At 40.8% G+C, this 27,086-nt stretch overlaps 1 protein-coding gene across 10 annotated transcripts in view; it reads right to left on the reverse strand.

Annotated features, from left to right (window-relative positions):
* Positions 1-27,086, reverse strand: part of SOX6 (SRY-box transcription factor 6) — a 515,133-nt gene that overhangs the window by 170,380 nt on the left and 317,667 nt on the right. For all 10 annotated transcript variants that reach the window (XM_074997727.1, XM_074997726.1, XM_074997718.1 and 7 more), the window contains one exon: positions 23,831-23,899. In XM_074997727.1, the coding sequence (XP_074853828.1) occupies positions 23,831-23,899 (69 nt within the window). The remainder of the gene's footprint in view (positions 1-23,830; positions 23,900-27,086) is intronic.

The raw sequence follows: 27,086 nt of genomic DNA on the forward strand, positions 1-27,086 counted from the left end.
TTTAAATATGGATATTACTAACAAATTCAGAGCATTGCCATAAAACGTACAGAGGGTATTAGCATCCATCCTTCTCATGGATGAAATGGAAAACACCCTAAGTTAGCCTCCAGTGTGCAAACACAACAATGGGAGCAAAATTACTCTGAGTGAATAGGAAGGTAACTGATTAGTTCCTTGTTTAAAGGAGGTTCTCACAGTAAATGTTGTCTTAGAGGTATTGCAAAACATACTCAAGGTGAATTAGATTGGCTGTGTACCAAATTCTCGTAGGTGCACCCACAGGAAAAAATTCAGGAAGAGAAAAAGGAGTGAGTAGAGAGCCAAATATATTCATATGAATTTTCTACCCCCTGAAACTATGTGCCTGCAGACCACTGGCAGTAGAGGCAGAGGGGCAGCATTCTGGGCAGGTCCAAAGGTTCAAGGTACATGATTTGTTTATGAATTTCTGGACCCTCAAATCCAGCAATGGAATTATATAGATATCCATCTATGCAGCTGATTACTTGCTCTCTTAGGATAAATCTTCCTAAAACTGGAATTACAAGGGGGACCCCCTACCCTCACCACAGTTGCAGTGTTACTATGCCTCCATTTACGAGACATACATGGTAGGACAGATTTCCATCCATAAAGGTCCTCTGAATAAGGAACATCAGGGATCAATGTTGCAATAATTTTTGCTAAACAGATAAACGTCAAGATTCTCACTGGCCATTATAGATTGGATTTTTTAATGCTGCATACAAAAACTCAATGTTTAATGAATACTTTGTAAAATACCAAAAGCTAAACTACTGAACAAAAAAGAGGAGGCAGGTTGTATATCCAATTCACATACTACCACAATAATCACCATCTGACAGGATAAATGTAAGCAACTGCAATGGGCCTTTATTAAGGAAAGGAAGACTGTTTGCAAATACACTGCATGACTTGTTTATTCACACAAGCTTAGTATCCAGCAAAAGAGTCTGGGTAGTGAAATTGAGGATGAAGGGCAAAGGGAGGTGCTGGTGACCCATTCCTGTTTCAACAGCCTGATTTAGTACATTCATCTGATTAATATTTCATGTTATTAACCAAACAGAATATAGCAAAAAGAGTTAAAGAAAGGAGTCCATTCTCAGTTGGAAACAGTAAGCGCGCATGCTTCTATTATACCTCTTACAAAATCAAAGTTAAGAACTGTGGTGCCATGGCTTAAACTCTCTGCAGCTCTTCACAAAAGCCCCAGTAAAATCTGGGTCCTGTCATTGCATGACAAGAAGATTATCTTGTTGAGATCTTCCTTCGGGATTGGAGGTGCTTTCTTCTAATCAGATGGAAAACAAATTCTCTCAGTGAGGAGCCCCTCCTCCTCCTCCAGAGCATGGAAGCAAATCTTTAGAGGGAGGCTTAATCAGAATCTTCAAGGAATCCAGGTTAAACCATTTTCCTAGGGCTGTGTGACAGTACCAAATGCCCCTTCATATATATGCTACTCCTTAACCTTATCAAAAGTAGAATTTTAATCCAAGCAAGATTTCAACCTGCAATATCTCCTTTGTAGCATTAACATTTGAGCATTCCTGGAAGCTGCAGTTCATCAAGTCTTATGCACTTTGTCATCTACAGAAAGTAAAGGAATTACAGGGTGAATCTGAGACTCAACAACTGTGAATCCATCATCAGGACAGAGGAAGATGTACCTGTTTTTATTTGGTGGGGTTATCCCTGATCTATACAGATATAAGTGAAATCAGTGTCAAGTCTATGGACTTAACATTATGAAAAATTACATTCTGAGAATTTCTCTAGTGAAAAATAAACACACATTTAAACATTCTCTTTTCATGTCTCTCTTTTTATAACTTCACTTATTTTCCAGCGAACACTTTTTCCTTCCACAATTTTGTATTGAAAATTAATATTATTTGTCTTGACTTCCTTAACGCTCTTTACAACTGCTAATAAAAAAAAGCTAAGCATCACTTCACATTACTCCCACACACACACACCTGAATTGGCAGTATTATTCGTATTTTAGGCATGGGGAGACTAAGGCACAGAATGCCTTAAAATATTTGAACTAAAAGTCAGTAAGACTAAAACCCAGAAGTCCTGCATCCCAATCATCAGCTCTACCCACTTAAATTCTCTGCTCTACCCACTTCTTACTGAAAATGAACAACTCCCTTATTTTTGTTGGTTTACTAGGGTCTCTTTCTTTAAATTTAATTCTGAGTACACCTAGACTACTTCTCATGGAAGCATCATTACTGTTTTACTTAGTGCAATAATTGTAGAAATGCAGAGATTGACAATTCTAATTTCATTCGCAGCAACCCTATGTTGCAACCTGTGGTTTGTACTTTGCCCACTGAGCTACAGTTATGCTAAGTGCCTCAGAGGTGAAAAGCTGATGATTTGATCGGATATTCATGTAGGCATGTCAGAAAATATTGGTATGTTGCCCAGGTTATACATGAAACAGAAAACAGAACTAAAAAAAAAACCTTGGATTTTCCTTTAAAAATAGAGTACTGAAGAGGGACTTTCGAGTCTTGTGATTTGAAAAACAACTCAGCACTTAAGAAACATTTCACTTGAGCTTTGTGAGGGTCTAAAAACTTGTACATTTATTTAGAAAATACAAAACAAGGGCACCAGCAGGCTATAATCTGCCAACGAAACCATCACAGAAAGAAGTTTAATATCTGAATCTGATAATAGTCAGTCATGCTTGCTTGAGTAAACACAGAACTTGAAGAGATGAAGACAACAAACATTTCTGATAGTTAAAAATGATACTCTCTGAAAATCAAAACAGCATCAATGAGTCAATAATGTGTTTGGAAAAAAGAACAAAAAACCAACCAAACAAACAAAAAGAACTTATGAAGGACCCAGCCCTCCACAGACATATGTATAAGCTTAACTTTACATGCAGTTAGTAGTTCCATAGTTCCACTGGCACAATCTTTGCTGGAATGGTCCCAAAACTGTTATTTCTAGAATAGCAGTTTGCTATGGTATGTGTATCAGTACTACAAGAAGCATCCATCTTTTCGCTCAACATTTCCCCCAAATCTTGATTTAACCACAAATTTCCTCCTACTCAGACCATCCCAGAGTGCTACTTGTTGTCTTAGGTCTGCAGTAACTTGTGTCTGTCTGTCTTGTACCTACTCTGTGTGAAGAATGGTCAGTAGACTTCCATAGCCACAAATTAAAAGCTCTGCATGGTGACAAGTATCAGGGGGTAGCCAGGTTAGCCTGTATGTTCATAAACAACAGAAAGTCCTTATAGACTAACAAGTATTTTGGATCATAAGCTTTCGTGGTCTCTGCCCATGAAAGCTTATGCTCCAAAATACCTGTTTGTCTATACGGTGCCACAGGTCTTCTTGTTGAAATTAAAAGCTGTATCCCAAGCTTCACCAGGTTATTAACCTCACTCAGCACAGCACAGGGGAATGGGAATGGGAATACACACATAATTTTCTACCAACATTTTGGATATGATTTTAGAAGAATCAAAATGTCTCGATAAGAAAGAATTACCTGAACTTGCCCTAATTTTTAAAAGTTTCCTGTTTGTAACGCAAATGACATAAGTATGAAACCCTACATATCTGTTAGCAGATGTTGATTGCTTACAGGTAGAAAACACATATTAGAACATGTGTGTATTGGGTCGGCTTATCTTCCTCTAAAGGCAGCACCACAGGTGGGCAGTGCTGGCCAGAGGATATGTCTGGTTTTCCACTCCAGCAAAATGTCTGCCCAGATGCCATCCTTGTGGCAAACACAGCCTGTCCTCTCTAAAACACAGCAATTGCAACTGACATCGCTGAGGGCTGCCTGGGGCAGATGCACTTTGGGTGGCGCTGAGGCAGCCAGGGGGGAAGCAAGACCTAGTCCCACTCTTTCTCCCTGAGCACAGAGTTCCCTTCCCCTTTTCCCCCTCCTGCTCAAGCCACCTTGCCCAGCAAAGTTTGCAGCCACACTGGACTAGAGACACTGGCTCAAGTGAAAAAAGACATTAAGATTTATTGGGTCTGAATACATATTTAAATACATAGCAAGAGACATATAAAATGCATGCCACACTACACATGTAACTGGCTAAATATTAATAATCTTGACATAGGCTGAACCACATTTCTGGGCTATTTTAATTAATGCATTACATGAGTGCAATAACAGCACTGATGATGACTTCTAGTTATTTTGCTAAAAATAAGTTTATTTCCCTCCACTCTCAGGGAGAAAAGGTCCAAACCTGATTCACCTTTCTCCTTCCCCACAGTTGAAGAATCTGGCTATATTCAATGCAGATCAATAAAACACATTTTTTACTTCATTTTAGGCCAGCAGAACTCTTGAAGTGGCTACTTCTCAAAGAAAAATAATACTCTTGTCATTTTAATGCATGTTTATATCAAACAAAAGTGGCAGTTCCATGTTAATAAACCTTGCTTGGAAAAAAAACAGTTGCTAAGCTATGGTGAGTAATTAGTCCTTTAGCATCCCCTTTCTTCAGGAATGCTTCCTCCTGAGCTGGCTCTTTTAAATAGCTCCAATCCTGGCTGCCTTTGTTGAGCTTGGAAACTGTGCACATATGAGAGAAATTAAGCCCTCATTTAACAGAGACACATGCCTGTCAAGTCCAGAGGAACAAAGGCTGTTCCCTTGAGGCTACTCAGCTCCCCAAGGCTGCCACTCATTCTGTTAGCAATGCTTACCCTTTACAGATTGTGTATAAAACCCAATAAATCATTTCATCTGCTCTGGTTAATATACACATGAGCCTGGGTCTGTCTTCAAAGTATTTTCTCTTTTGTGTGCAACTTGGTTGGTTTTATAAGCAGTGACCTATGTTTTCTGAGTGTGGTGAGATTGTTACCATTAAATGGTAATGTTAATGTCTGTGCAGTAAACCTGAACCATTTACTGTCAGAAATTAAGATGCTTGATGCCACATCTATTTCACACAGGAAATGTTTATCAGCTTTTAATGGCTGATCATCATTAATGTTTATTGCATAAATTATTAGTAAATTCTGGTCCTCCTAAAGTTGCATCTAAAATATTTGTACATTTAAATGGTGGAAAAACAACACAGGAAAATAAAATGATTCTTTGTTCCATTTTCGATGACAAATTTACTTGCCCTTCTAAAGAAACATGTTTCTGGATTAAAAACAAGAAAGTGGTTAATTAGTTATTAATTTAGTGGCGACTGTATTATTTTTGTTCCTTGCTCCTTTTTAACAATATAAATGGGCAAGGAATAAAAGTCATCACTTTTCTGATGACTGCAAAGTGTCCTTACAAAGATATCTCTGTACTAATCAGCATCAATTAAAAAGAACAGAGTCTGTCCAGTGGAAGGTAATGATGACATAAAACTAGCAGTTGAAGCAAACACCCAGCAAAGAAAGAATATGCAAGAATAATATGCTTCCTACCTAACAGAAAGATAAAACAGATAATAACTTTATCTTACACAAATATGCATTTATTACAAAGCGAAGATTTTACAGTGAATAACAAAAGCATAAAAGCATTTTTTCTGTTTCTAAACCTTCCTTTGTTTTAAAACATTGCAGACTAGGAATCTGATACTGCACTTCTTGGATTAGACTGACTTCAGTTGAGCAACGCTGATTTACACCAGCTAAGGAAATGGCACCTTCTGCTTCTGCAACATCAAATGACGCTTCACTGAGCATTTATCACAAGTTTGAGTGCAGGAGCAAGCCAATGGAACCTATTTAATGATAGTTTACTGACAAAATTACTCAGTCTCTGGATCATCACCTTTTCATCGTGAGTGGGCTGCTTGTGTGTGCCAGTGAACCCGAGAGCAATGCTGTAGGGGGTCTCATACTCCCAGCAGGGTCACCCATGGTGGCAAGGTCATGTGGGGAGGGTCCAGGTGAAGGAAGCATTCCTAGACGTCTAGATTTCTCCTCAATGGCAGAACAGGCAAAGGATAGGTTTGTGAAGGCACGCGAAGGCTGCAGCGGACAGGAGACTCCCAGTCATCGTGGATCCATGACATTGGACCTGAGCCTTCTATCCATTAAGAACCATGCAGTGGCTGAAATGCAACAGTCTCCCCACATTAAAAGAAGTCACACACAGGCATCTTCCTCTGCATACTACTCTACTAAACTTAAGCCCTATAGTGACTGGCAACAGGAGCAGGAATGTGAAATCTTGAAGCTTTTAGTCATGGACCAGCATGTAGGCAGTGGATGTATATATCATTCATTCCATTTCAAGAACTCGAGGTGGTAGAACTATCCAGCTGCTGCATCCATGACTGAGCATCCCTACTTAGGATCCACTCTGCTCACCCCATAGGTTAAGGGGGCTAGAAAAGGTGCCCTAAACATAGTCCACCTCAACCTCCTGGACTGGATACCCGCATCCAGTGGGCTCACCTCCGTGTGGTCAAATTCAAACAAACTTTGGAACATGGAATATTCATGCTCTAATGGACAACGCAGACAGTGAGCAACCTGAAAGATGCACAACAATTATTGTCCACGAGCTGCGATGATTCAACATTGATATAGCTGCCCTGGGCAGAAACACATAAATCAGAAGAAGGACAGCTAAGAGACGAAGGCGGACGATACACATTTTTCTGTAAAGGGACCTCAAAAGAAGAAAAACAAATTCACAGAGTAGTCCCTGTCAGCAGCTCATGACTCTCTGGTTGAAGTTTGCCAAAAACCAACAGGCAACTGTCATCAGCGCTTATACACCAACTCTAGATGCTGAAGATGATGTGAAGGAGAAGTTCTACATTTAATTGGACACAGTCCTGAAAGATGTTCCCCGAGGAAAAGAAGATTATTCTGTATGGGGATTTCAATTCCACGGTCAGAAGAGATGCAGACCTACGGCAGAGTACCATTGGGAAAGAAGGAGCTGGCAAAAGCAACTCCAGTGAAGTGGTCCTGCTTACAAAATGTGTGGAGCATGAGCTCATCATCAAGAATACCCTTTTTCACCACGAAAAGAAATTTAAGACCTCATGGCAACATCCTTGATCAAAGCACTGTCACCTCATAGACTATGTCATCCTCTGCATTTGAGACTGGCTTGATGTCCTTCTCACATGTGCAATGACTAATTCTGATGACTACTAGACTGATCACGACCTTATTCAATCCACAATGGCAATTAGGAGTGTCACCAAATGGAAAAGTCAAAGGAAACTAATCAGATGAAAGATCAATGCACAAGGCTTCAAGGACACCACCAGATTAAGTGATTTCCAGATAGCGCTCCAAAAGAAGCTGCCAACAGTACACCCTGAAGATGTGGATGAACATTGATGTCAACTGAAAAATACCATTAATGGAGCTTGTGGAGAAGCCACTGACTACCAGTCCATGGAACATCAGGATTCATTTGATGAGAATGATGTGGAAAATGAATGTCTGACTGAGGCAAAAAGGAAAGCCTTTAGGGCCTGGCAAAGCAACATCAACTGTTCAACGGAGAGGTGCAGGCCAACGCCAAGGCCAAGGCACAAGTCCAATGTAAAACAAGGAGTCTGAAAAACCAGTGGTAGACTAAGAAAGCACAAGAACTCCAGCATCTCACAGGCATCAAAGCTACAACAGGTTTCTTCAATGCTATCAAAGCTGTTTAAGGACTGAAAAACCATGGAATCAGTCCAGAGATCAAAAGATGGTATCCAACTCTTGAAAGACAATGAAGCCATTGTTTCTCACTGCAGGGAAGACTATAATGAATTCTTGAACTACCCCTCCACCACAGTCCTAGAATCCCTTAACCAAATCCCTCAGCAACCACCTAGGAATGATCTTGCAATACTTACCATCCTGAGTGAGGTCTCAGCTGCCAGTAAAGGGATGAAGTGCAACAAGGAAACTGGACTAGATGGAATCCCCCTACCCCCAAGTCTTCAAAGAACTCTACAAACAGCTCCACCTCCTGATTCTCAAGATCTGGGACAGATGCCACAAGATTCCAGAAACATACTTATCATCAATCTCTTCAAGAAAGGTGGAAACTATCATGGCATCTCCCTTCTGGCAACAGCAGGGAATATCTTAACTCAAATCCTGCCACTCTCACAAGAAATTCTCCCAGAATCCCAGTGTGGCTTTCAACCATTCTGAGGAATAGCAGACATGATCTTCACTGCCCAGCAACTGCACGAAAAATGTCTTGAACAAAAACAAAACTTATACAATAGTTTCGTCAGGTTGTTCTGCATCTTCATTGCCATGACCCTTCACCTCATTGACGGCAAGCTTCCAGAGGGCGTGAAGATTGTCTATAGAATGAACGGGAAGCTTTTCAGTCTCAGGAGACTGAAAGGTAAGAGTTAGACCTCCACAACCTCAATCCTGGAGCTCCAGTACGCAGATGACAACAGGGTTGCTGTTCTTTTTCCCACAGCCCTTCAGACCATCTTAAGGACCACCGCTGAAGTATACAAGAATCTCGGCCTCACACTGAACACCAAAAAGACCAAGGTGTTCCACCCACCATCACGATGAGACAATCTCATGTACCTTCTATTGAAGTAAATGGAGAACTGCTGGAAAATGTAGAGTACTTCCCATGCCTTGGAAGTCATCTTTCCACTAAAGTCGACATTGATGTGGAAATCTGGCATTGTCATGCATTGAGCCATGCAAGCTCTGCTTTTGCCTGCCTGAGACAAAGGGTCTTTGAGAATTGGGACATCTATCCCTAAACAAAGCTCCTTGTATACTGTGTAGTGGTTCTTCCAATGCCACTGTACACATTTGAAACCTGGAAAACATACAAGCATCATTTGAAGGCACTTGAACAATACGATCAATGCTGCTTCAGAAGAATCCTAAATATCTCTTGGTAAGATAGGCGTACAACACTAATGTCCTGCAAAAGCTGAACATGACCAGCATTGAAGCCAACATCATTCAACAACTGCATTGAACTGGTGATGTGCTTCAGATGTCCGACCAGCACCTCCCAAAACGGATTCTGTTTTCTGAGTTGGAGGCGGGACAGAGGAGCATTGGGGGCCAAGAGAAGCAATATAAGGACATGCTGAAGACACACATGAAAACGTGCAGCCTTGGTGTAGACACTTGGGAGAACCTCACCCAAGACTGTCCCCAGTGAAGAGGGAGTAGAGCAACTTCAGAGGTCCCACCACAGTGCAAATGAGGAGAGGTAGAGAAAAGAGCTTCGAAAACTGCCCCGCACCCCTCCAACAGCTACCAACACCTGCCCCTTCTGTGATAAGATCTATGGCTCCAGGATCAGGCTGATCAGCCATCAATGGACTCACGAACAAGGGAGTGATATGAAGACATCCTATTTGTTATCAAGTGACCATCAAGAAGAGACAGGCAAGACTAGAAAGTATATTGAAGTGCAGTCTTCTTCCTTAGAAATGTGAGGATATTTGATAATAACTATCAAAATTAAAATGTTATGTTTTGAAAAAGGAATTGTTGTTTGTATCCTTTATGCACTTGTAGCTTATAAACAAACCCAAAGCAGCATATTTCTCAAACAACCATATCAACCTTTATATTTAAAACCACAAAACAAAGAGGAATGGCTGTTCTGACAGCTTTAATCCTGATGCTACTGGGAGCCCCAAGTAAAAAGAAGCTGGTACAGCACGGAGTTTTCCCAGCACAGCAGGCAGAGAAAAAGCAGGTCTGGATTTGATAAGTAAAACCAGATATATGCAATGGGTCTGTGTGAAAGCCTGCAATTAATGGGAACCACTGACAGTCCAATGAGATTGAAAATCAGCAGTTTTTCTGAGAAGGCCTTTTCTCCCATTTTGTTAGATATTCATCAAGTGTACAACAGGCATGAAAGCTTTATATAAACACAAGCAATTGTGCATGCTTCACTGTCTTTGGAGGGGAAGACTAAGCTACGGTATAGGGATTCAAATGCCACTTGTTTCACAATGTGTTGTTATTGGTATTATTTCATAATTAGCAATACAAATGATATAGTGACCTTCCCAGGATCAGAGTCCCACTGTGTTAGGTGGAATACAAATAGATTGGAAGACTGAGTCCTTCATGCCCTGAAGAGCTGACAACTGAAGAACAATTTTCTAAGACTACTACTCCTTCACTGTTCCAAGGTCTATCATTAATAAAACAAATGATGACCTATTGCACTTAACATACACCAAAATGCTATGAAACAGTATATATTAGAATCATGGTATTACAATGAACTACCTCATCTGAACATAGAGTTGTTTAAATTGAGTATGGTGCAATGAACTTATGATCTTAAAAAGTAGCAGGAATTTAGTAAGTAGGCCATTTACTTAAAATACAAGATACAAAACCAGATGAATGTATTCACATCAATCAACAAATTGGCAATCTACAGTAATTTTTGCAAGCTTGCACCGACTGTATGCATATGCAGTGAATACATCGCAGTTGTATGAAATTACACTTAGAGATGGATTCTGTCTCACAGGAATGTACTTCACAAGCAAGTCCATGGAAATCAGTGGAGATATATAAATGTAAATGAATCAGAAGCAGGTTCTTATTAATGAAACAGACCTAAATCTGCAACTCTTATCCCTGAAACACACTGGGGTTCCCAAACTTTTTGGTATCACACCCTCCCTTTTGATTTTTGAGAAACCCTCACACCCCCCACCTCTTCTTTACCATCATCCAACACCCCTTTAACAAAAAATTTAATTTATAATTTAAAATAAATACAAAAAATATAAAAATTTTATTTAAAATTAAAAATAAGCACAAACAGTTTTTCCTAGCCCCTTGTGGGTGTCTGGTGCAGCCCCGCTGACCAGCTGCCTTAGCCCCATGCCAGCTGCCAGAGCTGCCCGTGCTAACTGCCCACCTGCCTGAGCCTTGTGCTGCCACAGCTGCCCACCCACCAGCTGCCAGGGCCAGCTGCACAAGCCCAGCACTGCCAGGGCGATCTGCCCACCTGCCAGCTGCCTGCCCACCTGCCAGCTGCCCAGCCACTAGCTGCCCAAACCCCGAACTGCCAGGGCCAGCTGCCTACCTGCCAGCTGCCCAAGCCCAGCACTGCCAAGGACAGCTGCCCACCCAACAGCCGCCCAAGCCCCATGCTGCTGGGGCCAGCCACCCGCCTGAGCCGTGGGCCAGCCACCCAAGCCACCCACCTGAGCCCCATGATGCTAGGGCCAGCCCAAGCCACCCAAGTGCTGCAATCCAGCCACCCAAGCCACCTGCCCACCACCTGCCCAAGCCTCACACTGCAGGGGCCAGCTGCACACCCACCAGCCACAGGCCAGCTGCCCAAGCTGTCTGCCTGAGCCCTACGCTGCCAGGGCAACCACCCACCCGCCAGCCAAAGCCACCTGAGCCCCATGCTGCCAGGTCCACCCACCTGCCCACTCGCCAGCCATGTACCCGCCCACCAGCTGCCAGGCCCCGCTGCCCACTAGCAGCCTGAGCCCCGCAATGTCACGGCCAGCTGCCCAAGTCCCTCGAGGCCCACAAGCTGCCTGCCTGAGCCCCTCCCGTACCCCAAAGCCAGGCACCACCAGTCCCCCCCATCTAACCTCAACCTACTCCTCCTTCCCCCCACCCCCCCATTCCACACTCACTCACCTTTGCAGGAGACAGCTAGTTTCACCTGACTCCCTCCCCTGCCCCCTCAAAGCCAGGCACCACCAGCCGCCCACTCTTACCCCATCCCCCTCCCCCCAAGCCAGGCACCCCCAACCCTCCCATCTAACCTCATTGTACTTCTACTTCCCCTTATCCTCCAATCCACACTCACTCACCTTTGCAGGAGGCAGCTAGCTTCACGTGGGTCTTCAAAGGCTGTCTCCTTTTTATAGCAGCTGCGCCAGGTTGCCCACGTAAAATGGCAGGGGCTGAGAGCCGGAAGCAAAGGCCTGCTCTTTCTTGGGGGTGGAGGGAATGGTGGCGGGGAGGCTGGGTTGCCTCATGCCCCCCGGAATTTCTTCATGTCCCCCTCAAGGGGGCACACCCCCCAGTTTGGGACACCATGCTCTAATTGAAGCCAATGGAACCTTTGCGTGAGAAAGTTTGGGGGGTCAAAACCTGATTCAAAACCCACTGAAATGAACAGAAAGGCTCCCACTGACTTTAGTAGCCTGGATCAAACCGATAAGTCCATATCTAATTACCCATGTGGAAGAGGACTTATTTATACTAAGAAAATAAGAAAGGCCTCTTAAAGGCTTTGTTTCCATTAAGCTTGATCAATACTGCAGATGACTAAAAATACTCCCAGACATTTCAATCAACTCTTCCTTTAAGATACAAAGGCAACACATTGCCATGAAAACAAGGGAGAACATGCAAAGGTGTCATATACTATGTATGCCACTGACATAATACTTTAATAGGATATGCTGTAATTTCCTGCAATTAATATCTTAGCAGGGCTAAAAAGGTCTTTTTTTTCCAAAATTATAACATTGCATTCGCAACTCTAAAATTAATGTTGTGTCAACCTTTCCATTATTAGTCTCTTTCTTCTGGGGTTTATAACTTGGCTGTAAAAATATACTCTAGCCTAAAACTCTGGCATGCAAAGAAACACTTGGGTTAAATTAAAAAAACACCTTTGGCCCATGTTTCAGGCAAGCTTTCTAAGCCACTTGTGTGCCATACACACTATGCGAGGTTCAGGCATGAAATTCAGGCATTTTTTAAAAAGTATGTCATCCTATCTTCCCCCAGGTACATTATTTATGTAGGGTGTGCTCAAAGTTATGTCTATGCTACAAGCTAGGAGTGTGATTTTGCCCTTCTCATGTGACCTCTTGTTGAGTCTGTGTAAGCGGAGCAGCGGAGCCACAGTAGCACTGCTCATGGTGGCAGAGGCACAGCTGGTCCATGCTGTGTATAAACCTGTCTGAAACCAATAAGCGTATACCTTTGCTGATGCTGTCCCCTTTACTGAAGCTATCTGCTATTCACACTCATGTCAGCATGAATATGAATGAGCAGAAGACTTATTCCAAGTTCGAAGCTTAGACATAGTCCAAAAAACAATCATCCTACAAGGACAGTGTCTCCAGGAAGTTCCATAGCCGTGGGGATTACTACTTATAAAGAAGGTAGATACTTGGTCTCCAGGAGCAGCAGACCTCCTCATAATGCATTTCTTGCTTGCCCCCTTTCCCAGGTAGGGACTTTGTGAATCCAATCAACTCAATGATCACCGAACACAATTACATTAATCACAGGAATGAAAATAATACCCATTATGACGGGGGGTGAACAGAAGAGGCAAGTCGTCATGAGATGACTGAGATTAAGTAAAACAGGAGAATTTTAAATATTTTCTGTCCCCTGATGGAGAATTCTATTGCAGAAGATGAAATAAAGAGCCTTATGAGTAAAAGATTATGATGGTGAAGCTAGATCCAAGCTGAGAACTGGGAAATCCAGGCTCAATTCTGCTTCACTTCTACTTACCTGTGCGACCTTGTGCAAGTCACTTAGGCCACATCTACATGAGAAGCCTCTGTCGACAGAAGTTAGTGTCGGAAGGGACTTCCCGGCAAAACTTCTGTCAACAGATTGTATCTACACATAAAAGCAGATTGAAAGAGCAATCTGCCCTGTCAACAGAGACTGCCAGACTGCCCCGTCCTCTCTCAACAGAACAGCTGACTGGAAGCTCTACACACAGGGCTGTGCAGTGAACTGGAAGACCTGTCTGTCGACAAACGGTCCCCAGAGTATCTACATAGCTGTTTTGTCGACAGAACACTGTCAAGAGATGTGTTATACCTGAATAGGGAAAGGTATAATGCTGCTGGTGGATGTGCCAGGTTTTGTCGACAAACTGTCGACACAGCGCATTTGCCATGTACACATTCCACATTTTTTTCCAGCAAAAGCCAAGTTTTGCTGAGAAAAGCCGCTTATGTAGCCATGGCCTTAGTGTCTCCATTCCTCATCTATAATGTGGGGATAATAGCATTGCCTGACCTCATGGTGGTGTTGTAAGGATAGATAAAATCTGTGAGGTACTCACATGGTATGGTAATGGGGATTGTAAATGGGAGTCAGAAAGATTTCTCAAACAACACCAAATATAAGTAGATCATAAAGACAAGTACTCACCACAATTTTCCAGTGAATCCTTCTGTCTCAGGTGACTCTCAGAGCTCCTTGGCGAAGCAAGGAAGGGCTTCAAGCCTCCTTCCTCCACTGAATGTTTTGCTTTGCCCCGGGTGTCCCAAGCTGAGGACCAGTCCGGTAGCTATCCATCACCCTATCGGTCATATTATTATTACAATTTACTTACCATGTGTCCTGAGCACACACATAGAACAGCTGTGTTTTAGTTCACACACTTAATGTTTGTCCACCTGGTCTATCTTTTACAGAAAAAAAAAAAGCGTCTATCCACCTGGCTAAACTTTGCTCCACATAATAAAGATTACCAACAGATTATTACTGCTTTTTTGTTAAAAAAAACAAAACAAAACAAAACAAAAAAAAATAGTTCCTTACCTAAAAAGTGTGTTTAACAAATACTGTGGGGCTGTGATGTGTCTTGGGATGGATTCACACATCACCCTCAACTGTGAATTTCTTTGCTTTTCTTATTTGGTGTTATAACTTCAAGGTTTTCTTAACATACTGTCAGTTTGAGTGCATGAATAAGATGAATTCAACATTTCATAATGAACCATTGTACACTGTTTGCATCATTTGTTTTCTTTTATTGAATGATTGCAAACTTCAATCTAACATTAATAAAATGTGTGGGAGTTACTGTATATGAACTAAGCAGGATGATGTCAGTGTATCTCTTTGGAATTTAAAAGATATTTCACTGTGTTATATCACATGTCATGCAGTATATCAACTTTTATTTCTCATCCCTCAAGTATGGAATGCATACTGTGTAACTTCTTAAATTCTCAATATAGACATAATTTACACAAGCTGTGCAAATGCCTAACTTATAGAAGATGGTATATATAAGATTTATATAAAAGACTAGTTCTGTTAAACTCTTCCTACACCATGACCAAAGAGCCAACTACATCATTTAATTTCATTTCTTTAAAAGCTGTATAGCACAGAATGGAATATGGTGAACCTGCACTGAAAGGCCAGCTGTCTCTTTCTTACACAACTACATTAAAATATCCCCAGGTAGTTTCCACTGTGATGTTGTTCAACTTTTTCATAAAGACCACCTTTACCAGGGGGACCAATTTTTGTTAATAATGGTGTTGGTTGTTTAAGACCAAGACAAATAATGTTATAAGAAGCCATCAACTTCACTTTTGCCTTTTTTCTTTTGTTTAAACAGTTCAAACATTTGCAGAATGTGAATTGTTTTTGTTTGTTTGTTTGTCTTTTTCTCCATATGGGTGCATAATTCACATGTGAATCCAGACACGAATACACTTATTTTTTCTGTACTGTTGTGAAATTAAGTACTATTTTAACACGCTTTTTTCCCAAAATTGATTTAATATTGCATTTGTATTCTTTGACTAATTTTTCCAACTTCTCCAAACATAGGCCAAGAAATTTATCTTATAACAGAATTTTCATAAATCATTTATTATAACAACTGAAAACCACTTTGATCTCTTAGGTCAAAGTTTATGACATCTGGCAAATTCAACATTTTATTGTCAGATTTCAAAAGTACTTTACAATTTATTTCTAAATGCTTTTGGCCTTTTTATGTGGGGCTGCACTTCATCATTTTTCTTCCAAATACCTGCTTCTGAAGACAGAAACTTTAACCTCTGATATCATCACATTCCAGTGTTGTCAGGACACATGGATATCACAATAAATCAAGTTGTTTTTTATACTTTTATTAACTGTTTTATTTATTCACTGAATCCTGGAGAGCATGCACTGTATAAAAAATATAATCTGAATCTAAGTATTTTTCCCTGTTGGCTAACATGTTGACAGCCAAAGAAGACTTCACAGTAAGCACAACAATTTGTAAAATAAAGGCCAGAATCCATAACGTGATTTCTATATCATAGATGTGTTTTAATGCTGCCTTAATGTAGTTAATTTGTCTGTATTATGGACCCAGTTCTTCACAGTAGGCGTAATACTAAGATATACAAGTAGTCAAATATTGGCTGTGAGTAAAGGTTACCCATGTAAATAAGGCTTTGCAGGATTGGGCCCTTTAAAAGGAAAGCAATTGCCCAAATTTTGCTCCCACTTACACACTTTAGTTTGTTTGTGCAGGTGCAACTGAGGGTGGAAGTTGATTTTCTGTGGTTAAGCAAACACTTCCAAATAGGCAGGCTGATTCTGGCATTAATTAAGGGTTAGATGTAGCTTTACCTCCACAACTTGCTGAACTGGAGCTGTACTGCTCAGAAGGAGCACTGGAGGTATTTAGAAAGGACTACCGGGACTATAAACTGCACACGCATGGTGAACAAAGCAGACTACAGGGAGCACTGTGAGGACTGCTGAAAATGGCCCTTGAGCACATCATGAGTGGAGTAGGTGACATTTGCTTCCTCCTCTGCATATCCTTTGGGGCTGCTCATAATCTAAACCTAAACAAATAAGGCTCAAGCCTGCAGCCCTCACTTAAGCAAAGCTCAGAGGGTAAAATCTGGTCACACTGAAGTCCAGAGAAACTTAGCCCCTGTTTATGTTTCATCTCTAGGAACTGACCTACTGGGAAGACTGAAAGAAGCAGTACTGACCGCTGGCAAGTCTGCAACACAGCAATCACAAGAACGAGAGAAACAAAAAGACTGGACTGAGTATAGATGAATGTGCCATACAGCCCTTGCCTGAACACCACTGTTCATTTTTTAAAAGTTGGGGGAAAGAAAGAGCAGCTACTATCACTTTCCGCACAGACTTGAGCTTGAGGAACAAAAACCGGCTCTAGCTTTATCTAATTTTCATGCATCAGATCACATTCAGCACCTCTGTGCCAAAGTCCTATTCTTCAAGTCTGTTGAAATATCACTTTCCAAAACATGTGTGGTAACATTTGGCCAACACCACCACAAGATCATTTTATTAACTTGTAGCTCATTTCATAGACTGCTGCTCATGTTGCTAACATATGCTATTCTACCATTTACTGCACTATAATTAGAGAAGTTATACGAAAGCGATGCACTAGGCTTAATTTTAGTATTAAATACAATTTGTTTAGATCTAGGAGGGAGAAATAAATCTATTTAATCAAAAATTCACTGAAAAATTAGAAAAATATTAGGAAGAGACCTTAACTTTTAAAGGGACAGCATACATAATAAAAGTGAATTCATGCTGAGTTAATTGATTAACTTGTGTCTAAATCCAGAAACACTTTATTCTAAGCCAGGGGAAATCTTGCCCCTATCTTTGTGGGTATCTCTATGCTGATATTAGACACACACACCCCCGGCTGTCCCTGAGACTAGGCTGGAGCTGAAGCCTGGGACTTTGCACTGCAATGAAACAGCCCCGCTGGGCAAGCCCCGAGAGCTTGAGGCTAGCCATGGATTTTTAATTGCAGTGTAGATGTATCTCATGGGAACAGAATGTCCCATATACAGAGCCCCCAGTGAGTTTCTTATGCACAGGGGATTGAAGGGCCAGGGCAGAATTTTAAGACACAGGAGTACAGATTCCAGCCCTCCTTGAGCTTCTTTTATGCTGTCTTGTAAGAGTATTTGGGTGAAGAAATGGGAGGGGAAAACGATGGCTTTGCTGGAGTGTGAATCATTCAGCCATCCACAGCTACTGAAGTTTCTTCAGCCCTTAGGATACAGCAGTAGCTGCGGCTCAGCTTCCACTCCACTGGTGGGAAGGGGGAAAGGTTTCTCTTCCCAACACTGATGTCCTTAACACTTAATGAAAGTTACTTGTGCTGGTACTGAGGGTAAGATTTTGCTCACAAATGAGATTTGCCAGGATAAATACTGAACAAGGACTTTAGGATGTGGCTTTTGTTTATAAGGTAAAGGCCAGTATTCAATAACAAATTAAACATGAAATGTTTTCCTTTGCTTCATAAATGTTCAACACTTTTCTTTTTTTTCCCCCCCTCCTTTTTGTTTGGCTTTGCTCCTCACATAGTGAGGAGTAGTGAGGTTACATATACAGCAGAGTTCTGGAAATCTCAGTTTTGAATTAATAAAAAGGCTACAAATTACATCAACATAATGACATTTACATCTTCCGTTTGCAAATAGTCCATGTGACCATCTGTGTTGGAATTTGGAGGTTAGTCTTAGTTTTGCAGTGATGCACTGGTATTGTTTATAAAGAATCTAGTGATGGTTTGGATTCAATTCATAAGCAAGCTGGAATTTAAAGGAATTGTACAACCTCAACTAGGAATTAACAAGCTAGGGCTATAGTTTATTGAGCCACAGCAATAATTTAAATTTTCAAGTGCAATAATCATTTCTGTTTATCAATTACCTATTTTTTAATCTAGAAACTTGGTTATTAAAATATTTGATGCAGGCTATAGTGCATCTATCATTACTTTAAAAGTTAATTAGATTAGATAAAAGAAATAATTAGATTTGCATTTTTATCCTGGTTTGAAACTTCCAAAGAAGATCACGACAGCACGCCTGTGGGCAATTAAAAACAGCATTCAGCAGTGAAATAAAAGGGAAAAGAAGGTTTGTTTTTCCTGGCTAATTCATGATTGAAGCTACAATTACAAAATATTTTCAGGATTTGCTGAAGCTGGGGGCTATTCCTTAACTTCTAAGCTTTGTTTCTAACCCTCGTTTTCTTTCAAGGGAGTATCTGATCCATGTACTATGCCAATAAACATATCAAATTGCTTTCAATAGCTTTATTTGGTCCTGTTCAGCGCTTGCTGGAAGGGGATCAGTTTCATGATCGATAACAAACGAACAGTAGCATGTTAACTGCTTTCTGCTTGTCCGTGCTAAACAGAGTTTGCAAACGAAGAGAGCAATTGGGGACTGATGGTAGCTAGACTCTAGCTTTTGCCTTTTCAGCAAGCTTACTGCTATAAGGTTTAACTCTCTGAAAGGCAATAAACGAAAGGTCCAGCTCTTAAAATTGGAGGTCAATTAGATACTTAATGATGAAGCATATCTTTAAATATATTTCTACTATTATTATTCTAGCAAAAAAATTAATTAACCAGGTCATAAAGGCCATGAAGGCTAATGTGCATTGTAATTATTTCTGATCTTTAGACATGCACTTCACATAAAGAGATAATCCTTATTCAGCGCACCAGATACCTGAATTGTTAGTAGTTAATCATGGATAAAGAGAGAGATTTGTTGGATCAGCCTCTTAAGTTTTAAGTACGATTCAAATGATTCATAGCCAACAACAGCTTAAACAATTGTCACTTTTATGTTACCATTCTTCTATTTGTTTACTACCATGCTAATTGTTTACTTGTTTAAACAGAAATAGACAGTGCAAACTTATTGATATTAAGACACCCAGCATGAATATACAAATTAAAAAACTAACACACAATTACTATTAGAAATAATTTCTAGCAGTTCAATTAAACCAGAATACTTCTGAGGCCAGAAGAACCCAGTTTTTCTACGCAAAGGAAATAACACCTGATTGCAAACACTATTTTATAAGGGCCTGGAGAAGATTTCAGAAGTGCTCTGTTCCCATTGTGCAGATTGCCTCACTTCCAGATTTTCAGAAAAATCTCAGTGTCCATTCTGCTGGATACAGATTTGGAGCTAAGCGCTCTTAAAAATTCTGGCCTACATGTAGCATTAATTCAGTGTGAACTTGCACAAGTCTGTAGTGACTCAGCAAAGGTCTGATTCCTTAAATCCCCTACCCCTGTATCTCCCACTGATGTAAATAGATATTCTGCATGCAGAATGCTTCACAAATTGGGCTCAAAGCCCAAGTGTAGCTAAACTCTCCTTCTCCTCCAGCAAAACATGGCAGACACACTGCAGGCCCAGTCCCACAGGAAGTTGACCATGTCCAACAAGTGTCTGAATTCACTTTGCATTGAAGGCACCCAGCAACTTGCACAGTTGGGCCCACTATACAGAAGCAGGCTTCAGCATTTCCATCCTGTGCACATTCCCTTCTGTTTATGATGCACCAAGGAAGTCTTTCTTTAAATGAACTCTTCCCACATCTCCAAAGGTGAGTTTACCCAGCAGAGCTCATATTAATATGCTCCCTGACCCCGCCTTGGAATAGCCGAATTTTTAACTATTGCTTTAAGATTTTGTACATTTTTAAGCAGAAATAAATTTGTCTCAATGAATCTAAAAGAGCTCAGAACTCAGACCTGCAACTATTAATCTGGAACTCCATGAAAGTCAATGAGAGACTTTCCTGCCTAGGGCAGTGGGATTAGGGACCATAACTGGAAACACTAATTCTTCTAATTCTGAACTTCTCCTGTAGAAGGGTGTTTATTGTCCACAGAGAGAGGGAAGCAAGCTAAAAGGGTATGAGTAATTGGGCTGGAGAGTAATAGTACATTGCACTCATTTGGAGCCTTTCAACACAAGATCTCAAAGCTCTTTATAGAAGTGGACAAAGAAGGCGAAATGACTTACCTAATATTAAAGACCAGGGCTGTGACTAGCTCCTGACTCCCCTGTATCATGTTTTAACTAGTACACAAAACTGGCTCCCCAAAATCCACTCCCCAGAAACATGAACTGCTTGAACAAATAAATAAATAAATGAGCTTATCACTTCTAAAGTGACTGTACTGGTTTTGCCTGAAATACTTAACTTGTTCACATGCTGTTGACGAAGGCGCACAATACATGATAATCAGGTACAGAACATGAAAATAGCCCTTGGAAAGCATAAATGAAATAAGATGTTTGGAGTAAAGACGATTTAGGGAGAAATTGAGTAAGTGCTTCGTTTTACTTTTACTTACTGCTGACTGAAGCATAGTGAGCCTCCTTTGGTTATTTCTAATTGTTCAAATGATTATGTGTCAAAATTATTGCTTGAAAAGTATTGGGAATGTCAAGTGAGAAAATATTTAGCAGTCACCAAAGGACAAAGAATAGGCTTTTGCTCCCACTAATAGTACTGTTATGCATCTTCATGTGAAGAGATGCCCAAAGATTCAGACAGGTACCAATGATAGCATAAAAGAGAAAAATGGAGGCAACAGAATGAAGGAACCTGCAAGTCACTTCCATGCATGGTTAATTCAGGCCAATGGAAAATCCAGTGGAAGACATTGCACCACTCACAGAACAAGAGAAGCCACAAATTTTTTTGCTGACGGATTCCTGCTATCATGGCATCACATACCTAGCTAACAACAAAGACTGGCAAGCTAGAAAGACTCATGCACCTGACAAAGCGGGTCTTTGCCCATGAAAGCTCATGTTCTAAAATATCTGTTAGTCTATAAGGTGCCACAGGACTTCATGCTATTTTATTGCCAGAATTAAACCCAATGAAAGAAGAAATGACATTGGGCACAAAAATAAAGCTATTCCAGAACTAGTCTCACTATGTAATAAATACAGTCAATTTGTCATCGGCCAAACCACAGGCAACTTGAGATTTTACAGTAAGTTTCAGGGGAATCTGTGTATTTTCAATTCACATGAAGAAAGTGGATCCCAGCACCCAATTATCATTCATTTTATACAGGCATTCTTGCAAGCATAGTTAGCACTTTCTCCTTAAAGAAATCCGTGCATATAGTAAACTTTCACCTTTTCTAACATAAAAGAGCCTACACATTACATGAAACTTACAAATTTAATTTCACAACCTCTTCTTCAGATGTTGGGGTGGGTATTTGTTTTTTGGTTAATTTGTCAAAAACTGACAAGCATAAAAATAAACTTTCTGAAAATAAAAAATTGTATCCATACCCCATTCTATTAGGAGACGAATTACATGGGAGCAGAAGCATTATTGAGCAGCATATGAAAATCTTCCCAAAACTAAAATACATTTGGATTGTGCCTTATCTTGACCTTCTGGAGCTCCTTAGCAAGTTAGTGAGGATTCCTATGGAGTTCTGCTGATGGGTGATCTCCTCATCCAGAACCACTTGAGCATGCCAGACAACCCAGTGAGTTTCCAAAAACCTCAGAAAGGTGTTAAGTTTTTCTGGACTGGGAATATGAAATAAGATTCTTGACACTGAAACCTACCATGTTCTGCCAGATAGAAACCCTCCTTTTGCCATGACATGACATTTGCCCACTTTTCAACAGAACTAGAAAAAATGACCACATATCTCTTTTATCAATAAATATTCTGAGGACAACCAAGGTGACGGAAAGGGACATGCTGTGGGATGGAAGGGAGTGATCAGGACAGTCCTATACCCTATGATGTCTTGCCAAAAATGATTCCCCCATTCCAGAGCCGTTAAGAATCCCCCATCATAATTTGACTCTTTCTGTACCAACAAGTTCCACTGATACATATACTTCGAACATCTGTATGCATTCAAAAAATTTCCTGACTGGTCTCACACTTATGGTACAGCACATTGTGAAATACAAAGATTTTGTTGTTAAAAGAAAATTTGTCATTGTGAAATGATAAACTCTATTCAACTTGAAAAATGCCATGCCCTATATTTTCTAAAGTAATGTGATTTTCAGTTTTTTTAAAACCCACTTAAGTACTGTAATGCTTTATTCTTAGCTCTTAAGCCAACTCAACATGCTTTTTACATAGCAAACGAACCCTTGGTTTTCTAAAACTAATGTTATCTGCTCTGCAAATGAAGAGTTGAGAGGAATATGTAATACTTATTTGCCTCAAGTATTTTTATACTCTCCTTTCTCAATGCACAACAAATACAGTAACACAGTCTTCTTTTCAGAACTACATTCAGACAAGAAAACAATGAGTACAAAGTTCTGCAGTTCTATTGTGCCTTTCATCCTGCGGTGCCAGAGCATTTTACAAATGTTAATTAAACCAAGTCCAAAATAAGTAACACTGATATTTGCAAAGGGATATGCAAACATATTGTGGTGAGGATGAGGAAAGGAATAAGTGTACTTTCTGTCTACAGAGACAGTGACTGTTGGATAGTAGGGACAGCAGCAGAAACTCTCTCTGGTGCCTCTGGCTATGTAACATTATCAACCATGCAGCAGAAGACTAATCACATAACAGCTGTCCAGGTTGGCAAATTTAAATAGACAAATAGGCCCAGGGAAGAATTCTGAGCAGAAAAGGGAAGGATGGAGAATGACACTGTGAAGAAGTCCACGTCTCAATAACCCCTGCACACAAAGTTTGACTGAACATCCACGTAGACACTTGCATACTTGCACTGTTTCCAGGTTGCCTATGGAGTGTACCAAAAGGTCCTGGAGGTCATGGTGCAGTTGTATATTAGACAGGATATGGTAACTCCATTTTGTCTCTGTAAACTTGGGGAACACTGGCATTTCAAAGGCTATCTTCCTGCTCTGTAGCTGTTTGCTTTGGTTAATGAAGTGGCAGACGTTTTTCTGTGGACTGTTTTCCATAATAATCTTCTCCTTATAAAGCCAATTCTCTATTTGTACAATAAAGTAATCTATAAACAATAACTGAATCTCTGCTTTTCCTTCCTAGGGTGTAAATCAAAATGATTGCAGATTCCCGAGTTAAATGACAAGATTCAAGAAATAATTCACAACTGTCAAAAAACCTGCTTATTAACCAAAAGCAGTTTCCATCAAAATATTTTTGACAATTACTTTCAAAGACACAGAGACCATCTTTGTAGGGGTTTATGCATAAAGCATGTGGTTGTTTCATTTTAAACCATTCCTTCTCTGTAAATGGAATTTAGGTATAATCAGAAGAGAGCAATAAAACACACTGACCTGAATTTGCTGCTGCAGCAAATTGATTTTGTGCTGCTGTTGCAAAAGTTGCTGCTGTTGTCTTGCGATCTGTTAAAAATAAAATGTTCATTATATTAAAGGTGCAATGCTCAAACTTGAAACTTATAGAGTGACAACAACCTAGTTATTCTTCATGATCACTTCAGACAGGTTTTTTAATTGAGCATCATTTGTTAAGAGTTACCAGAACAACCAGTGGGAGATTAATAAATAGTATTTTTGATGTATGTGTACAAATGTCAGAAACATTTTAACTTTAAATGTAAGAAACATTAGAACGTAACTATCCCATAAAACCTTATGTGTTAATATTAAACACCTAAGCCCCGAGTCAGCAACGCAGATATGCATGTCCTTAACCTTATGCAGGTCCATAAACTTATGCAGGTGTGTGGTTCCATCCCCATTCACAGTGCTTAATGTTAAGGACATGCTTTGCAGCACTGGGTCTGTTTAGAGGGCTTTAAAATATGGCATATAAGGGTAAGTTTCTGCCAGTCTTATTCATTTTGAGCAGTACTTTATTCCCTAGTAGGTTCCACTGCTTTAAGGTGCTACCCAGTGTGGGAAAATGGCAGAATGTGGGCCTAAATACTTCATTCTTAAAAGAACTCTGAAATAGGTGAATATTATTATTCTGATTTTATAAAATAGGTGAGTGAAAAGGAGAGGTTAGAGATACAAGGCTTCTTTTCCTTTAAATGGGTTGAGAGAAGCAAGGTCAAACAGCAATGAGGCAAAGAACAAAGAGACTTGTGCGGAAAGAAAGAAATACTCCCAAGAGCTCTTAGATCCTGATCCTCTTGTTTAAAGGCATATTTTTGAGCAGAAATCTATGCAAAAGGGAAAGGCCAACCAGCCATTAACTGCCTCATTGTTACATTCATTTCCCACATGGCTGCAGTGGAGAAGCCAAGAGGAGCTAAGAGAGCTACTGGCACTGCTGTTCTGCAGGCATAATAACTAAGAAAATCTGATCTGGGATCAAATCTATGTTCCCCAGGACACCCAGCCGCAGCAGTTTTCCTGACTTCCCTCTTTGCTAGGACCCCTATCTTGCCCATTCCCGAGGGTCAGGGCCTCACAGTGTGACTCATTTCTCAAACCCCTGTTGCCAGGTGTCCAGTTTTCAAAAGAACACCAGGTTGAAAAGGAGTCCCCCTCACAGAGGGTCGATCTGCTGGGGTTCAATTTTGCATCTCTCGTACGGACACATGAATTTGACCTCTCAGGGGTTGCAGTCAACCCCTGTACTCTTTGTGAGATGTGGGGAGTAAGGGAGGTTGAGGAGAGAAACTGTCCCATTGATCTTCCCCAATACAGACAGCCAAGTTAGCCAAGGGCAGATATGTCGACTTTAGCTCAACCACCATAGCTAGATTGCAAGATTGCATATCTTAGCCTAGTGTAGACAGTCTAAGTGTTGGAGGGGTGGAGGTGGAGTGAGTGGGGTGAAGGCTCAGGGCAGGGCAAGGGTGTTCAGTTTTGTTCAGTCAGAAAGTTGTCAATCTGTTGGGAAGAAGTTAATAAGGCTTCTTCTGAGTTACCTCTGCAAGAATCAGATCAGAGATAAAGTCTGAACTCAGGAGTATCTTGCCCAGTGTGTGGCAAGAACACTACTCTCTCTCTCTCCCTTTATCTCTCCCCCAATATATTCAGTGTTGGGAATGTTAAGAAAACAGGCATAGAGAAGATATTTTACTAAGGAAAATATTGTAAATACTGTGAGGGTGATTTTGAAATACAACTGCATCTTCTACTAAGTTGAGTGCAAAGTATTCAGATAAATTGCATAATATTACAAATGAAACAGTGGCATCTTTATGCGCATGTTAGGACAAGGCAATAATATAGCACAATATGATCAGAACAAATGATCTGAAAAAATATGCATTTATTTCATTGCTACAGGAAAAATCATCCTGTGTAGGGGATGAATACAAGATTTATGCACCATGTAAGTCTCAATTACACCCTCAGATAGGAAGTTGTCCACCAGTTCCTGCAGCTGAGACAGGAGAAGAATAAAATCTATTTTCAGGGGCTGCTGAATAGTTGCCTAGAAATGGGCACAAATTATCTGTATGGGCACAACCTCTTCCAAGGCTAAACTCCCTGAGACGGCAATGAGAGTTTCGTGAGTGAGGAATGAAGGATCAGGCTACTTATGCAACTAGCTCAAACAGGGTACTGTATCAGGTAACAAGGACTAGAGGAAAGGGGAATGGTGTGTGACAAGATAACATAGCAGGGATGACCAGACCATGGCTCATGAACTACCTGTGGCTCTTTTACAATGAAAGTGCAGCTCTCTGTGCTCCTAAGCCTCCTACCCCTCACGTTTTTCTGCCTATCAGACTGTTTAGGGGTGTTCAGGGCTTCTGCCCTGCTGTGGAGAGATGGGGCTTCTATCCAGCGAGCAGGGGTGGTGGAACAATATTTATAGTAGGAGTGCTGAGAACCATTGACCCAAACTGTAAACCCTGTACGTGATGGAAACCACTTCAAGCCAGGAGGTATGGCAGCTCCTCATCACCCTCTAGTTCCAGCACCTGTGCCAGCAGGGAGGGGGTTTTGGGGCTTCAGACCCACAAAAGGCAGCTACTAGGACTCAAGGCTTCAGCGGGAAACAGAACCAAAGCCTTGAGACCTCCCGACCCCACTGCAAGGCTGCAGCTCTTGGATCCCTACCTCCATCCCAGGGTGGATGCCCTGGCTCTTGTATTTCTGAAGACTGTTGAATGTGGCTCAGAAAATTAATAAGCTGTTCTTGTAATACAGGCACAGCTGCCAGGATCTCAGAGTACCTGGCTACTGTATTAATTATGATCACCGCTGCTGCCTATGCTTAGAGGGGCAATTGCAGCTGACTCTCTTTACTGAGGCAGTTCACACATCCATGTGAGTGCTTAAGTAACGTTATTTTAATCAATGATGTATGCATGATGCTATTTCCCCTTAACACTGTAGTACCTCTTGCTTAATGCAGGTTTGCAAGTAGACTTTCTAAGATGCAATCCATAGTGATACTCATATCAGCTCAGGAAAATGTCTTCTCTTTGTCCCCCATCCCACCCCACCCCAAAACCTCGTCAAAATTCAGGATGAAAATCTTACACAGTGATTTCTTTCTGACTGTTACATGGCTTCCACAGCTATTGAGGGTATTAGGTTTTCACCCATTCTGAACTGCTGGCTATTTGGCCAGTCTTCTACTTCTTCAGTTAGTGAGGGC

Source organism: Carettochelys insculpta, chromosome 6 (assembly GCF_033958435.1).
Source record: "Carettochelys insculpta isolate YL-2023 chromosome 6, ASM3395843v1, whole genome shotgun sequence".
NCBI lineage: Eukaryota > Metazoa > Chordata > Testudines > Carettochelyidae > Carettochelys > Carettochelys insculpta.